The 15,668-nt window shown below is 54.2% G+C and overlaps 2 protein-coding genes across 7 annotated transcripts in view; both read left to right on the top strand.

Moving 5' to 3' along the window:
- The window catches only part of ELAVL1 (ELAV like RNA binding protein 1), a 34,973-nt gene extending 25,848 nt beyond the window's left edge, over nt 1-9,125 (top strand). For 4 of the 6 annotated variants that reach the window (XM_070491882.1, XM_044753241.2, XM_070491881.1 and 1 more), the window contains 2 exons: nt 4,293-4,518; nt 7,585-9,125. In XM_070491882.1, the coding sequence (XP_070347983.1) occupies nt 4,293-4,518; nt 7,585-7,909 (551 nt within the window). In that variant the 3' untranslated portion in view covers nt 7,910-9,125. Of the gene's footprint in view, nt 1-666; nt 2,389-4,292; nt 4,519-7,584 lie in introns of those variants that run through there. The other 2 variants (XM_044753243.2, XM_044753245.2) reach the window with 2 other exon arrangements.
- Nucleotides 1-15,668, top strand: part of CTXN1 (cortexin 1) — a 101,292-nt gene that overhangs the window by 48,436 nt on the left and 37,188 nt on the right. The gene's annotated exons all lie outside the window — the stretch shown is intronic.

The raw sequence follows: 15,668 nt of genomic DNA, 5'->3' as shown, positions 1-15,668 counted from the left end.
CTTTCGCTGACAGTCCCGGCCACTTGGCTGGCCCCTTTTGGGTCATCTCAGTTCAGGACATGAGCAGCTTGGGCTCTGGGCTTTGCATGAAGCAGTCAGGCACAGCTGAGCCGGGGACCCACGCATGCCTGCAGAAGCAGCCCCAGCGGGGCAGGAGACGCGCAGTCCAGCCCTGATCAGGTTGCCCGCCTGCCCTGTAGGCCCAGGGCCTGGGCCCGGGATGCCCCCTGCCAAGCCCTGAGCGTCGCTCCGTCTGGGCCATCCCTGCTTCCGACTCCTCAGTTCCGGCCCAGCTGGAGTGGGAATCTGCTGACAGCTAGAAAGGAGGATTTGTGCTCGCAGAGCTCAGGGAAGCCAGCGGAATTGTCTGCAGGGGATTTTTATGTTCACACAGCACACAGCGTGCTCAGCAGTCCCTTGGCTGTGGCATCAAAGGAGACCCTGGGTCGTTGGGTCACAGGAAGTCGTAGCTCTGAGGCAACCTCCTTTCCCAGAGACCAGCCACACCCCTGGGAGCAGAGCGGCCTTTGCCCTTGGCGCAGACAGGCAGGGCCTTCCTGTCCTGTGACAGACAGGGGTTGCAGGTGCACACGTTTCCCCCGTCCCCTCAGCCCTGTGCTCTGAGGCGGGTGGCCTTGTCACTTGCCCTTCCTTCTCCCGCCGCAGCTGTGGCAGCCCAGCTGGACATGTGCTGGCCTTGCCTGCCGTCCGGCTCCAGGACTAGGCCAGGACCTGGCCTTGAAAGGACTGGACACAACATGTCCCCCAGGAGCCTGAGGAGGAGACGCGGCTTCTGGAGCCTGGTCCGAAGGCACAGGTCATTGGCATTTCGTGGGAGCTCTGCCTCCCCCCAGCCCCCGTGGCCTGGCCCAGACCCCAGCTCCAACACCAGGCTAGACTGGAGGGATGTGGGCTCCACCCAAGCCTCCTCCTCCATTCACACCTTCGCTCTGGGCTGTGGGGTGGGGACGCCGTTTCCTTGGTGTAAACCCCCTCATCCGCACCAGAATAGTTTCCTGTGGTCCCTAAAGCCCCCCTTACGTACCTTCAGGTACCAGTTGAGCAAGAACCGTCCAGTTGGCTGCACGTATTTCTTCCCAGCCCCACCTGCATAAGAGCATCTACTGGGCCGCCTGGGGACCCAGAGAGGGTGACTGTGCTGGGCCACGTTCTGCCTCCACATCCTTTTTAGATTCCCCGAGGACTGCTGTGCCTCTGCTTGTCTCTGTTCAGCCAGAGCCCAGCGCTGCTGAGCAGCACCTGGCTCTCTTGGGTCAGAGTCCACCCACCCCGGGAACGCACCCGGCCACCCAGCTTTTGTACCCACCATCCCGAGGGAGGCCACTTCTGCAGACAGCTCCCCTTGTCTGTCTGCTGGGGATTTGGCCTCACTTCCCTCTGCAAGGCCACTGTCTCCTAGAGGGTTGGGGCACCTCAGGATTGCCCCCAAGACTCAGCCTGCTGCACAGGACCCTCGCTCTCCCTCAGGCCTCCCTGCCAGCCTCTGCCACTTGCACGAAGGGCCTGGGACCCCCACCCCACACCTCTGTCTGTTGTGGAATCCTTGCAGGTGGGCGGGAGGGAGGCAGAGGGAAGGCAGAGATGAGGGGGTCCCAGGGGCTCCCTCTTCACAGCTCTCCCCCGGCCTGGGGAGTAGGATCGGAAGGCAGAAGGCTGAGCCCCCGGGACTGTGAGCTTCCAGGCCCTCCCTCTGCTCTAGAGGAGGCCACCAGCCCAGGGCTCCTCTGCTGGGCCAGGCTGCTCGGTGCTGGCACCCCATGGAGCCCACGAGGGGCTGGGACAGAGGAGAGCGTGGCAGACAGACTTCCGTGTCGAGTTTGCCCCCAGATGACGTGCCTTTGAGGGTTAAAGAAACGAGGAAGCTCCTAACCTCCCAAGCTGATGGAACTTAATTTTTTTTTTTAATTTCTTTCCTCCTTCATTTTAATTGTAAACTTTATACTTTACTCATCGGGAGATCGTGCCATTTATTAGTCTCTGCTCTTAATTCTAAAAAACACTAGAAGAAAAACAGAACCATCTTGAAAAAGTAGACATTCATCAGATCGTTTAGTGAATTTACATTCCCTGATGTTCAATAACGTTCTCTTTCTCTTTCTGGGGTTTTCTTCATTTCGCTTGGGCAGTTTTCCTTTGAAAGTCGTTTTACACAAGCAAACGGGAGCCCCGCTTGCACGCACACTTTCTCTCTGCTTGGTCGCAAGGTCCTGCTGCATCGAATGGAGCCGCCGCCCCGGGGCAGCTCTCGGGGAGCCCACCGACTATGCTTTCAGTCCCATTAGCCTCGAGTTAGGTTTCTCTTCAGTTTTCCCGTCTAAGCTGCTGTTCACGCGTTGAAGAGTCAATAAAAACAGTGTGTGCCAAGTACGTGTTTTCAGGTGTTCCTTCTGAACTGAAATTTTAGCATGAGCTCAGGCTCTGGAACTTTCCTGGCACAGGTGGGAATTGCTAGGTCTGAGCTCACTGAGTCAGCCAGTGTCTCTGGCTGTGTGAATTTGACGTTTATATGTAAACAGTCGTGGAGCCAGTGCGGGGGCAGCCTTGAGGCCACTAGGAGCTGCTGGGCTGGGGGGACCCCCCAGAAGGAGTTTCCCAGTTGGAGAGTTGGGGTGTGGGCCTTAGGGCTCAGCCTGGGGCGTCCACGGTCGGTGATCATTGTAAAGAAAGAATCCTTGGCCTCAGGGTCCCTGACTGCTGTCGCCTCAAACAGGGCCCACAGTGTCGCATCCACGTCAGGCCTGAGGTGGAATTCTAGGCCCAGAGGGGGTGACCGTGCCTTGCACTGATGCTTGTCATCTCAGTGCCCCACCTGGGGTGCCTGCATCTCTGCATGTCCCTCCATGGCCTGTGGGCCAACTGGGGAGACCCATGCCCTGTGCCCATCATGGGGACAGTTGGTGAGACCCTGTGGGAAACAGTGCTGGGACATAGCTGACTGGGGGACGTCCCTGTGCTCACTTAGCCGGTGGCCTTAGCCCAGGGCTGTCATGCTTTGATAACTGTCATTCACCGCGTGCTCAAAGCCTTTGTCCAGAGAAGAGAGTGTGACTTAGGATGGCCTGTGACTGGCAGTCGAGAACTTGAGTGTCCAGGATAGGGCTGTCCCTGTTGCCTCCCCTGCCAGGGCACTCCTGTGACTCCAGCCCAGTGACGTCGCCCTCCTCTGGCCCTCAGCTGTCACCTCCCCACTATACTTTGCCCTTCACGCTTGACCCCAGTTTCTTTTCCCCAGGAGGAGGAGCCAGGCCTCACCATGGCTCTGCATTCCCTCACCCTAGCCCCACCCCATTCCTCGAGGTGTCCTCATCGCTCCGCCAGGCCCAGAATGTGGATGGATGGGGTGGAGAGTGGCTGAGCCCTCTCGCATCCAGTTTGCTCGGATCTCACTCCTACCAGGCTGACCCAATGCTGCCTTCTGCCCTTGGGCCCTGCTCTCAGGCAGCCAGGTCCAGGGTCACGTTCTCGCTCTGTCGAGGGATTGGGTTACAGCAGGGACCCAGGGATGGCCTTCAGGTGGCTCAGTCTAACTGCCAAGAGAAGGCGCCCTCCCAAGGCAGCCGGAGGCCGAGCCGGGGGGGCCTGGCCCTTCCCACGCAGGAACAGGACCAGGTATGGAGTGGGCCTACGGCAGGGCTCCCAACCCGCCCAGGGTCTGTGGGCAGGTGTCAGCACTGCTGTGTGTGCTGGGGCAGTTTTCTGGGGCAAGAGTGAGTGGCAATTTGGGGCCCGCAGGGGGTCTCAGGACCTCATGCAAGAGATGAGTGAGAGTTCGGCAGCAGGTGTCCGGAGAGACTTGATAGCAGGACTCCATGGCCCGAGGGAGTCTCGGGGGACACCAGAGCCCTGGCAGATCCCTCACCCGGCCCTCGTCATCCGCCTGCTTCTCAGCACGTCTGTGTGCCCATGCTGTGGTGGGCACCTGGCATCGAAATAGTGGTGAAGGATGTAATCTCCTCTAACGTGGCTTTTTTCAAGAAACAGGTTTGGGTGTCTGTTTGGGATGTCTGTCGCCAAGATACCTTTTGGCACCGAGACTGTGGAGTTGGTGCCTCAACTCAAAAGAAAGTCTGAAACCTTAATCTTTTATTAGTCATTGTTTGGGTTTTTTTAAATTCATTAGCGTCCATATTTAGGTTTCATTTTTGTTTATCTCATTAAGCAAGCATCCAGTCTGAACCACAGTAGACTGACTGACTTGACTTTTGCTTTTCAGTTTGAAAACTCCTTGCATTTTTTCCCCCTAACTCCATTTTTGTTGGTTTGTTAAAAAGGTTTGTCCAGAGGGGTTGCGTTTATCCGGTTTGACAAACGGTCGGAAGCGGAAGAGGCAATTACCAGTTTCAATGGTCATAAACCCCCAGGTTCCTCTGAGCCCATTACAGTGAAGTTTGCCGCCAACCCCAACCAGAACAAAAACGTGGCGCTGCTCTCCCAGCTCTACCACTCGCCGGCCAGACGGTTCGGAGGCCCCGTCCATCACCAGGCGCAGAGATTCAGGTGGGTCAGGCGGCGGCACGCTCCCCTGTCCAGCCGTTCCCAGCAGACCGGCTCTGCTCCTTAGGGCGGTCCCAGCCCGGCTGGCTGGGTGACCATGTGCAATGGGGACCGCTGGGCATGCCAGGCCGATCGCGTCAGAAAGCCATGTTCAGAATCATTTCCACCTGCATCCAGAAGGTGTCTGTGTGACAGCTGTTTGTTTCCACGGGCATGTAGTTTTTAATTGCCATCAAAAAGTGGGTGCCAGCTCCAACCAGGCCCCAGGGAGGGCGTGCCTAGCGCTCCGGTGTCCAGTTTCTAGTGACACCACAGTGGAGCCGTGAGTTTGAAAGATGGTTCTATGTGACAGCGAGAGCTGTCCTGCCAGAGTGTTTGAACAGGCGGGCCCAAGGCAGACCTTTCCCGTCACCTGGCTTGTGGAGTCGTGTTGGGATCTGAATATTACACACCTTCTGTTTAGAAGCCCTGTCCTAGAGGTGAACAGTCTTCCCAGAGTCCTGAGTCTTTCCCTATTGAAAGTGATTCTGGTTGCCAGGATCTAGTAGAACAGAGACACTGACAGTCAGTAACCTGGACTCCAGGATCCCGGGTGAACCACCTCTCGAAGAGCGGAGACCCCAATTTCGGGGCCGTTTTGTTTTGTTTCTGTCAAAACTTCAAGAAGTGGCCTGAGGGCTTATCTCGGGTGTGTTAAGGATTTTTCTCCGCACCTTTTCAGGTGTCCCATCTTTGTTTTAAGCAGTGGGGGTGGGTAAAACCCTGCCCATTTCCACAGATGCCGATTTGCGAGCTGTTATTTTCCCAGGCCAGCGATCCAGAGTTCTCAGCCCAGCCCAGCTTCCAAAGCTGGCCTTCCTTCCCTGGCGTTTCTAATTTAAAGACACAGGCGGGGGAAGGGCTTTGCACAGAAGCGAGCTAAATCCGCTTTTGAAAATCAGGTGACGCCGTGAGCATCACCACCGACCAGGCGGGATGTGTGGACGGCAGCGTTCAGTGAGTTCCCCAGGAACTCTGGAAAACCAGGGAAGCTTGGAGGAGGAGAAGACACAGTAACATGGAGTGGGGAACAAAGGGAGACGAGCAGGAGCAAGTGCTGGTCAGGCAGGAAAGGGATCGAGATGGCCAGAGGGACACAGTGAGGAGAGGTGGGAGGAAGAAGGGGAGGGAGGGCAAAGCCACCACCAGAGGCAGAGAGAGGAGAAGAAGAGACACCCAGGAGAGGAGTTTGCAGTCAGTTCTTATCACGTCGGAAAAAGGCCCAAATAAAGGAAGAGTCAGTTCTCCTTTTGTACCATCAGAGAAAAGGAAGGGTGGGTTTCACGACAGTCACGATGAAGGAAGTCAGCTCCAGTTAGAGGGGAAAGGCCAGCCAACAGTGGTTAATGAGGATGAGTCATGTCAATGAAGACAGTACCGTGTCCCCGCAGGTTCTTTTCAGCATAGTCGCTCTATAAAGACTTCACTGTAATAGCTCGGGTCTGCATTCGATATCCTACGAAACATGGAGGGAAGGAGGTCTTTCTCCAAGTTGGAGCCTCTTTCCATTCTCATTGAGAACCAGCTTGGCTTAATGTCACACAGGTGCTCGGGTTCCCTTTCCCACCCGCATTTTGGTGGTGCTGTGGTCTCACAGTCGTCCAGACAGACTCAGTACCACTGACAAGCCACCTGAGTCGTTTAACCAACTCAGACATCCCGGCTGGGGCTGTTTAAAAGTATTCTCGAAGATTCAAAACCATGGCCAATAATGTGTCTTGATTCTTCCATAACTGCATGAAAAATAGCCCTTGGATCCGTGGGCTGCAACCTGAGGCTGATCACTCTTCTCTCACATCTGTGGAGAGAGTGAATCTATTTTTTTTTTTTGAGGAAGATTAGCGCTGAGCTAACTACTGCCAATCCTCCTCTTTTCGCTGAGGAAGACTGGCCCTGAGCTAACATCCGTGCCCATCTTTCTCTACTTTATATGTGGGATGCCTGCCACAGCATGGCTTGCCAAGCGGTGCCATGTCAACACCCGGGATCCAAACTGGTGAACCCTGGGCTGCCGAAGCGGAACATGCGCACTTAACCGCTGTGCCACTGGGCCGGCCCCTGAGAGTGAATCTGTTGAATGGTGCTAGAAGGCACCCACTTACCCCAATCAGCCCCACAGCTCGAAGCCCGATTTTATTTTGGAGCAGGTGGTATTTCTCTGATTGCATTGTGTGGCTTCACAGATGCTGTGTCGTGCTCAGATATTCTTAAATTGACCTGAAGACTGTTACTTTTTAATTTGTGAAATATCTAGAGGGTCACGTGGCTTCAGAAACAATTTTGTCACCTCCCTTACTCCTTATTGCAACGGCCGCACAGTTGTAGAAGGCTTATTTGTGATGTCACTGAAAGTGTCGCTTTGGAAAGGGTCCCACATGTTTAGTAAAGCTGGGTGAACTTGTAGTTCCCAGCCCTCAGTTCTGCCCCTGGCCCTTCTGGGATGTTCTGAGCCAGCAACAGAAGGTTGCCCGGAACTGTGAGAGGGAATTCCCTTGCACCCTGCAGTGGCCCTCCCCAGGGGTGTATGGCAACCAGACACTGCTGAACCCTCAAAGAGGGAGGGTCGTCACGAGGGGAACGTGCAAAATTGGAGGAAAGAAAAGAAAAAATCTAGTCCCCCCCACACATACGCACATACACAGACATAGGGTATGAGCAGTTTCCTCCAGGAAGATCTGAGGATGTCACAGCAGCTGGGAGGATGCGGAGAAGCTTCCATCATTTAAAATTTGGGGGGCACGGAATGGCTAAACAGGGCCCTCCCCACCTCTGTGGTGGCAGGGGTGGAGGGAGTGGCTGGTCGGAGGCCACTAACAGGCCGCTGCTCCAAGAGAAGGCTCTCGACCCTGCAGGGAGCCCACCCCTCCCCCCGCCACCATATTGAAGTCCTCTTGGTTTGTGACTGGTGGGGGTGCCAGGCCCGAGCACCTCACACCGGGCTGTGTAGAGGCCAGGGCCCGAGCCGTCCCCCGCGGTGGCGTGCTGGCCGGCACTGACCTTGACCTGAATGCTGTGCTCTCTGTTTGCTAGGTTCTCCCCTATGGGTGTAGATCACATGAGCGGGCTTTCTGGGGTCAATGTCCCAGGCAACGCTTCCTCGGGCTGGTGCATCTTCATCTACAACCTCGGCCAGGATGCCGATGAGGGGATCCTTTGGCAGATGTTCGGCCCCTTTGGCGCCGTCACTAACGTGAAAGTGATTCGCGACTTCAACACCAACAAGTGCAAAGGCTTTGGCTTTGTGACCATGACAAACTATGAAGAAGCCGCGATGGCCATAGCAAGTCTGAACGGCTACCGCCTGGGGGACAAAATCTTACAGGTTTCCTTCAAAACCAACAAGTCCCACAAATAACTCGCTCATGCTTTTTTTTGTACGGAGTAGCTAATTAAGAGTGAAGAAGTTGAACCTTTTTTGTTAGTGTACAACTCATTTTGCGCCAATTCTCACAAGTGTTTGTCTTAGTCTAAATGAGAAGTGAAAAGGTTTTTATACTCTGGGATGCAACCGACATGTTCAAATGTTTGAAATCCCACCATGTTAGACCAATTTTAAGTTTCTTAAGTTATTTCCTTTAAAATATATATTAAACAGAAATCTAAGTAGACTGTTGACTAGCCAGTCCCTCGGGATGGTGGTGAAACTGAAGCATGCTTTAACTTCTGAGACTGTCTAACACCCGTTTCATTCGCTCTCGCCACAAACTGGACACAAAAAACCAAACGAAATGATCTTTTAGTTCTAGTTTGAGTTTTGAGACTAAAGCCGTTAGACAGATGCTGGGTGTGCGTTCCACCGCTTCACCATTTTAAGCGATTTCTGCTTTGGTTGACAGGAAATGGCTCTCCCAAGCAGGTTCCATTGCCACCTCCTGCCCACTCAGCCCCCCGGGCTCTGCCCAGTGGTCCTGGCAGCGGCAGCGGGCCCGACCGACGTGGGCCACCACCGGGGAGGGGGCCCACACGCCGGGCTGGGCCGGGCCCTCCAGAGAAGGACACGAACGTATTTTGTGAGCCCAGGCGCCAATGGGAATGGACCAAAGAGTTTCAGGGAAACTCCAGTATATTCCAGAGTCAGATCTAAGCCGCAGGCACGCCTGAAGACGGGTTGCCACTGTGCCACCCGAATCCCTGTCCACACACTGCATGCTGTGCCACACACGTCGGATAACTGTGGTTCACGATCCTCTCTCCAGTTTCCCAGAGCATCGAACACGGCTCGAATGCGTTCAGATCGCTCTATTTTTTAAGAACCCGGAAACATTTGAGCATTGTATCTCTCGCATCCCTTCTCGTGAGCGCTAGACCTTTTTCTACTTTAGCCAGACTCTGTTTGGAATCTCCGCTTTCGTATGAACACTCAGCAGAAAAGTACTTACTTCTTGCCAGTATCTATTAACTAAAAAGCCTTTGATTTGTAGTTTTAAAGATTAACCCTGCAAGTTCTCTTCATAACTGCCTTGACATTTGGGGTTGTTCTGTTCTGTTAATTTTCTTTTGCTTTTTTGTGTTTTTTGTTTGTTTTTACTCTTGCATTTAAGACCATTAAATTTGATTTTGTTTTGCTCGAATTTTGTTTTGTTTTTTATTTTACCTTTTCTTTCTTTTTGGCTAGGGAAGGTCCAGACAGCCCAGCATTCAGGGAGGGTTCATGAGATCTTAAGAAACAAAGCCCTGCCTGGAGACAAAGCATTTACGAGTCTGTGGCTTGAGAACGTGTGGTCACAGATGGCGTTTTGTCAAACAGGGAGCCGGTAGGAAGAGGCGAAGAGAGAGGGCCTGGGGAGTAGGTCAGGCCAGGTGTCCTAATGTACAGAGAGGGTCCAGACCCGGACAGCCTAGTACCAGCAGTTTTTAACCTCGACGTGAGACTAAAAACGTGTAACCATAGGCTCTTTCTTGGTTATCGATGTCATGGAATTGCGGTATTATTTATCTATCTATCTGTTTATCTATATCTATTTATTTATTTATTTAAATGGAAAAAAAAGTGGGCCCTGGGCGCAGCCTTCTCCAGAGCAGGTCAGTGTTCTGAGAAGCCCTTGGACGGTTCGAGGCTGCCCGTCCCCACCCCGTGTCTCTCGTGCTTCGTGGAGGGGCTGCCAGCTGCTTGCATGAGCCCCCCAAATTTAAGAGGCTGCCGTGCTCTTTTCCCACTAAAGGCCAGGTTCGTACCTGGAGGCCTGGTCTCCTCAGTTGGCCAAGTGCCCCGGAGGACCTCTGCCCTCCCGCAGAAGTTTCCAGATCCTAAGTCAAAGCCAGCTTACGTGCCTCCTCCTGGAACCCAGAGCCAAGGCCTGTTTGCCTGGATCCGACACCAAGGGGGTCCCCACTCTGTCCGCCCCAGAGCGCTGTTACCCCGGGACCAAGGTGTTTTCCTGAGAGAACACGCTTTCGGGTTGCGCTCGCCTCGGGCCAACGTCTCCATGAAGATGAGGTTCCCAATCCTGAAGGCGACCTTTAAGTCTCCTCGTTGACCCACAGCCCTGCCAGCCCCCGCTAGTGTTCGGTTTCTTAACGAGAAATCTGTCGGAAACGTAAGCTGTGAAGTGCGGTGGGCCTGCCGCCAGCGCTGGGGCTGCCTCCCTCCCCTGCCTTTTGTCTGAACCATATTGATTATTCTGCTGCTGGCGCAGGCGAGAAGGAGACATGAAGTGTATATGAACCTGTGGACGTTGCCTGAAGTTTCTCAGTTCCGTAAAATTCTCTTTTTACGTGGTCTCCACTCTTTGAGCAGCCTTCTAGCTAAAAACCCCGACGCGTTTCTCTGGGAGTTTTAATTAGCCGAACTGTGTGGAAGGATTCCGCTTTTGACCTGTTACTCCCGCTAGGCAATGTCACTCCCATCGGGGTACCAGATGCTGGCCCTGTGTCCAGAAAGCTCCTGACATCTTCTCTAGGCTTGTTTGCAAAAGGAAGACCCCATTTTTTTCTAGTCACAATCCAAAAGAAACTTCTTAAAAGTCTTTTGCATCTATCAGTCGTATCTGTATTTCGCAAAATGAGTGCTGTCCTTTTAGTTGGGGGTTTTGATGAAAATGAATGAAGAGTAGATAATGTTGATTTGTCAGAGGTTTGATTTGGTACATAAATGCCAAAGAGGCTTTGATCGAGTTCTCTTTTGACCTGTGTCGCTTCCCCTGGGAGCTGCTCGCTGAGCCGCTCCGCATCTGTGAACCTGGTTCCAGTTGACTTAGCCCTTCTCCTCCCCTTGGCTCTGCCTTCCTTAGCTTTTCTGGGCAACATGCCACGCTGAGGTTCTCTGCGCTGGCTGTGCCTCTAGTCACACGGCCACCGTCTCGCCAGAATAGCTGAAAGCTGGGCTCTCTCAGCCCGTGGGCAGATGGCGCTGGGTGCGTTCTGCCTTCTTTCTTCCCCGAAGGTGAGTCGTTCCCTGGCCAAGGGCAGCTGCCTTAACCTTTGAGAGTCTGCACTTGGTGTTGGTGCTGGACGGCCAGCATCCGGGGTCTGCAGGGCGGTCCCTGCTGGACCAGACAAGTAGGCGAATCCGAAGACTGTTATTGGCAATAACTTATCCTGGTTTTGCCTCCAAACGAGGGCCGTTTGTGTCTAAGTTGTCGCAAAGACGTGACTTACCCCAGTCCGCTGTCGACCTTGAAAATCAGAGTTGGCATCACCCCGCTGTTCCATTTCACATGGGATTCAGCCTGAGTTTATTTCTCTGTGCTTTCTGCAGCCCTCCTGGTTACATAGGAGACGCTAAGAATGAGCTGCCGAGGGCCTCTGTTCCCCATCCCCCAGCCCCACCCTCCCCCCGAAATTCTTCCATCTTCCCAGGACTTAAGGCACCTTTTGGGACCTGAGGCAGCCCCGCTGTTCATCAGCTTCCCAGGTCCGGGTCCCAGCTGAAGTCACAGTGCTTTCTGGCGCGTGGCAGGGATAACAGACACTTCCTTACAGTGGCGGCGGAACTTGAATCCCAGACCTCAGGCGAGGGCCACATTTCCAGCCTTTCTCATTCGCCTCTGACTTCTGATGACTGTATCCTCTATTTTCCCACAGCCTTTTCATGACATAGTTCAGTTTTCTGCTTGGTCATTTTTTTAAAAATAAATTACTTGTAAGTCACCGCAAAGACCTAAGTGAGGGGGACCGATGGTTTGAGCAGTGACATTTCCTTCCACCAGAAGGGAAGGCCTGTCCGTCGGGGGGGCCATCTCTTTACCGCGTGATGTTCCGTTTACAGTGACTTGCTCTGGGGGGCCGCTTCACCAACCGGTTCCCGTGTTGTACGATAGATGGTAGACGTTTTGTATATTAGTGTGTTTTAAGTTATTGATTTGTTTTATATGAAATAATTTATTTTTCAGGTACCATTTTTCATTTTAACTTTGTTTTTACATGGGTTTGTTTTCAATAAAGTATGACACTGCTGTCCAAAAGTCACCAATAAAATGAATCTCATTGTGTTCTTTGGAGGATGTTTATGTAACTAGCTTTTTTTTTTTTTAATGATTTTCAGGAAAAAAAAAAGCCCTTCTCAGTTTTCCATCCCCCCATTTGCCTTTTTATCCTTGTGAATAAATGTTCTTTAGTGTTTTAGGAGGAAAAAGCAAACCTAGATTTTGATAATCCAGAAGATTTCAGATTAATAAAGAAGCTTTGAAAGAAGACCATTTTTCAAAATTTTAGTGAAGTGTGAATATTTTTTGTCAATGGCTTTCTCAAAGAGAATGAAACTTTTGCACCATTTTCAGAGTTTTTATAGAGATGCCAAATTGATATATTTACATGTAATGGAAACATGAAAAAGTTTTATTAAACAATTGTTCATAGCTGTGTAGACATTTTAATTCAGTTTCCAAACCTCTCAAAAGCGTATTTTTGGAGTATGGAGTGCTGACGGTTTGGGGTGTCGCTTACGATTCCAAACGACTCGATTGTCCGAATCCTGACTTCTTTCCACAGGTATCAGGTTTGTGTTAAACACTGTATGTTCACTGTGATTGGAACTGTGTGCTATTTTGGTAATAAATGAAGTGGGATCATTGAGCTGTGGTGGTGTGGGGGTGATGGTGTGTGCCTTACGCGCAGCCCACGCTGAGGAAAGCGCGGCTCCCTTCTCCCCAGGTGAGCATGGGCCGCCCTCCACCAAGCTGTCCCCTGCGTTCCAGGCCACGGTCTTGACCCACGCGGGGAGAGAGGGAGCCCCGGACAGCCCAGCCCAGAGTATAGGGGGGAAGACACCGGGACACGCTTCCCCGCGGCCCTCTGCCCCTGCCCAGATGTTGCCCGTTCCCTGGATGCACTCATGAGCCAGCCCCTCCCCTTGGAGACCCAGAGCCCCCCTGCTTCTCCAAGTTCAAAGGTTTGTGGGCCTTGTGTGTTGTCCCTGCTTGTTGCCTGTCCATCTGCTCCCCACACCTGAGCCCTGTGGCCGTTCCGAGGGTCTTCTGACACTAATCTCCTTTGGGGATGGGAAAGCGAGTTCTCAGTCACCTGGAGGCAGGTTGGAGCGCACAGGTCTGAGTGTCAGAGTCTTAGGTCTGAATCCCGGCTCTATCACTACCCAGTGTGAGATGCGGCCAAGCCACTGACTCTCCAAGCCTCAGAGTCCCCCTCTGTGAAATGGGGTCCCTGACACCCACCCCGTAGGATCCTCGTGTCAAGGAGAGCAGATCAGATAGGCCACTTGGCATTCCAGAAGCATCCAAGGAGCGAGATTGGGGTCCACAGAGAGAGCAGCCCCCGACGCTCCCTGCCCCTGGCGGGCTCAGCTGGGACCTGTGGATGGTTCCCTCCACCGGGTGCTTCCGTAGCCTCTTCTGAAGTCACCGGGTTTTCCTCCTTGTGTGTGGGGGTCTTGTAGTTCTGTGTTCATCTCCCTCTGTCCCAGATGTGGCTCAAGAGCCCACAACTTCCCCAGAGGCCTCAGCGTATCCAGCCCGTGTCCCTCGTAGAGAAGACGAAGAAGGGCCACACGCCAGCCGCAGGTGGCTCCAGGGGTGTCCCTCGGGTGCTCAGACCTGGGGTCCCACGCAGGGCCTCCAGCAAGGGCTCCTGGAGCCCGGGCAGTCCCAGGCACCGTCTGCACCTGTGCCGGAGGAGAGGGGTCCTGGGTGTCAGCCCTTCCCGTGCATCGGAGAGCAGGGCTTCTCGGAGCAGATCGGAGTGTGCATCCCCCTCCCTGGGGCCTTGTGAAAAAGCAGGGTGGTCTCCGGCAGGTCTGGGTGAGCCCAAGAGTCCAGGGACCTACTTTGAAAAGCAAGAGGTTTAAGAGGGTGCTATAAGCAGGGGTGTGCTTAACAACGCCTTACCTTTGCTTGACCTCAATAATTTCTTAGCTCAACTTAAAAAGATTTCTGGAAGAGAAAGAGAAAAATCATGGACAGCAGTGTTGTCCTGGAGAGCCACAGGTTGCATTTAGTTAAGAAGAACCGAGCTGTGACATGAGCGTGTTTTTTCCTGGGGACTGGGGAGCACGCTGACTGACCCCTTACCCTCTGCCCCTGGCCTGGAGCCCCCTCGGAGCAGGACAGACGGTGGTGGCGTGCGGCTGCGAGCCTCTGGCAGCCCCGGGCTTTCTGTCCCACCAGCTCTGTGAAGCCCTCGGAAACCCACCAGCAAAACCGAAGCTGGCGGGGAGCCTTGATCCCGAGTTAACAGCTTGCTTTCCCCCAGCACCCAGCTGGGGGTCCAAGAGAAGAGACCAAAGACCCCCGCGTGGGTGTGCTGAGGGCTGGGGCATGTGGGGCCGCAGGGGAGGGCCTCGGGCCAGCAGCCTCTGAGCGGGAGTCAGCTAACCAGGGGCTCCCGAAGTCGCTAGAAAGTACTGGTGGGAAATGCCAGCTCCCATCCCTTATTAGCCGTGCTGTTTGCTTTACAGAGCACTTCGCGTTCTGCTAGCCCTGTAAGGAAGGTGTCACTGTTATTGTCCTTGTCCATGTACCCATTTTACAGATGATACAACAGAAGCTTAGCCAGTTGGAAAACGGGTGCCATTCAGTGCTGGTGATTTTTTTTTTCTTTACCATTTTGGTATAGAGCGTCCTAGGTTTGGGCTGCCGCTTAGTTTTGTGCTTCTGAACTGTCCATTTTGGGGTTCCGTCGGGGATGGGAATTTGGAGGTACAGAGGAGGCACGATGCTTCCTCGAGGTGGGGAGCTCTGCCTGCAGAAGCACACAGGGGTGGGGAGGCACTCAGGTGCCCGTGGGCACAGTCCAGGGGGCCAGGACCCAGCCCCAGGTTCTCTGGGGATGGTTCAGCCACCCAGAGCAAGGGAGCAAGGGAATCCCTCTCGAGCCCCCGCAGAGGGAGCAGACAGCCAGCTCCCTCCCTCTGGGACCTCCTGGGACAGTGTCCCCCAAGAGCCTGAGGGCTCCCCGTAACCTGCCACCAGAACTGGGACGGAATTTGTAGGCCTCGTGTCCTAAAAAGTATTGAGAACTTGAAGACGGCGACAGCAGAGCATTAGACCCAGCTCAGGGCCCCGTGTGACTGCATGGTCGCACGCCCACCGCGCCAGCCCTGCCTGCCACCCACCCCTGGTCGGGAGTGTTCAGGTTGCCTTTGGGCTTCTCGAAGACTCTGGAATTTCACACTCTGCCTTCCCCCTTCACTCCAAGGGCTGCATTCTGTCTGATGGATTTTCCCCAGTTGAAGGAGCTGGTGAGGGGCCCGGAGAGTCTGAAGGTGGCAGCATCTGGGTCCTGGGGCGCGAGGGCTGGGGTCGCAGAGGAAACCGAGGCTCAGAGAGCAGAGCCGCTGCTTGGGCATGGAGGGACCAGGGCTCGGGACGGGCTGCTGAAGGGTCCTTTCCAGTTGGAGGGACCCAGGGCAAAAGGTGGGGGTGGGCACAGCGCTGAGGCATTGGGAGGGGAGCCAGTGTGGTGTCTCAGGCGCAAAGACCCCTCTCTCTGTCAGTCAAGCCGCACGGGAGGGCTTGTGGCACCACAGTGCAAACCACGCACCCCCGACCCATGCCAAATGGCCAGCCACTGCGGGGTGCAGACGGCCAGGGGGAGCGAGGCCCCAGAATCAGTCTGTGCAGGGTCTGGAGCACCAGGGCCCCTCGGGGAGGACTCTGGATCCAGCATAGGGGGCTTGCTAAGCCAGCTCTCACCCACAGTGAGTGGAAGCTTTCTCCTTCATC

The sequence above is a fragment of the Equus asinus genome, chromosome 20 (genome assembly GCF_041296235.1).
Source record: "Equus asinus isolate D_3611 breed Donkey chromosome 20, EquAss-T2T_v2, whole genome shotgun sequence".
In the NCBI taxonomy this organism is placed as follows: Eukaryota; Metazoa; Chordata; class Mammalia; order Perissodactyla; family Equidae; genus Equus; species Equus asinus.
This window is presented reverse-complemented; position numbering and strand designations above follow the sequence as displayed.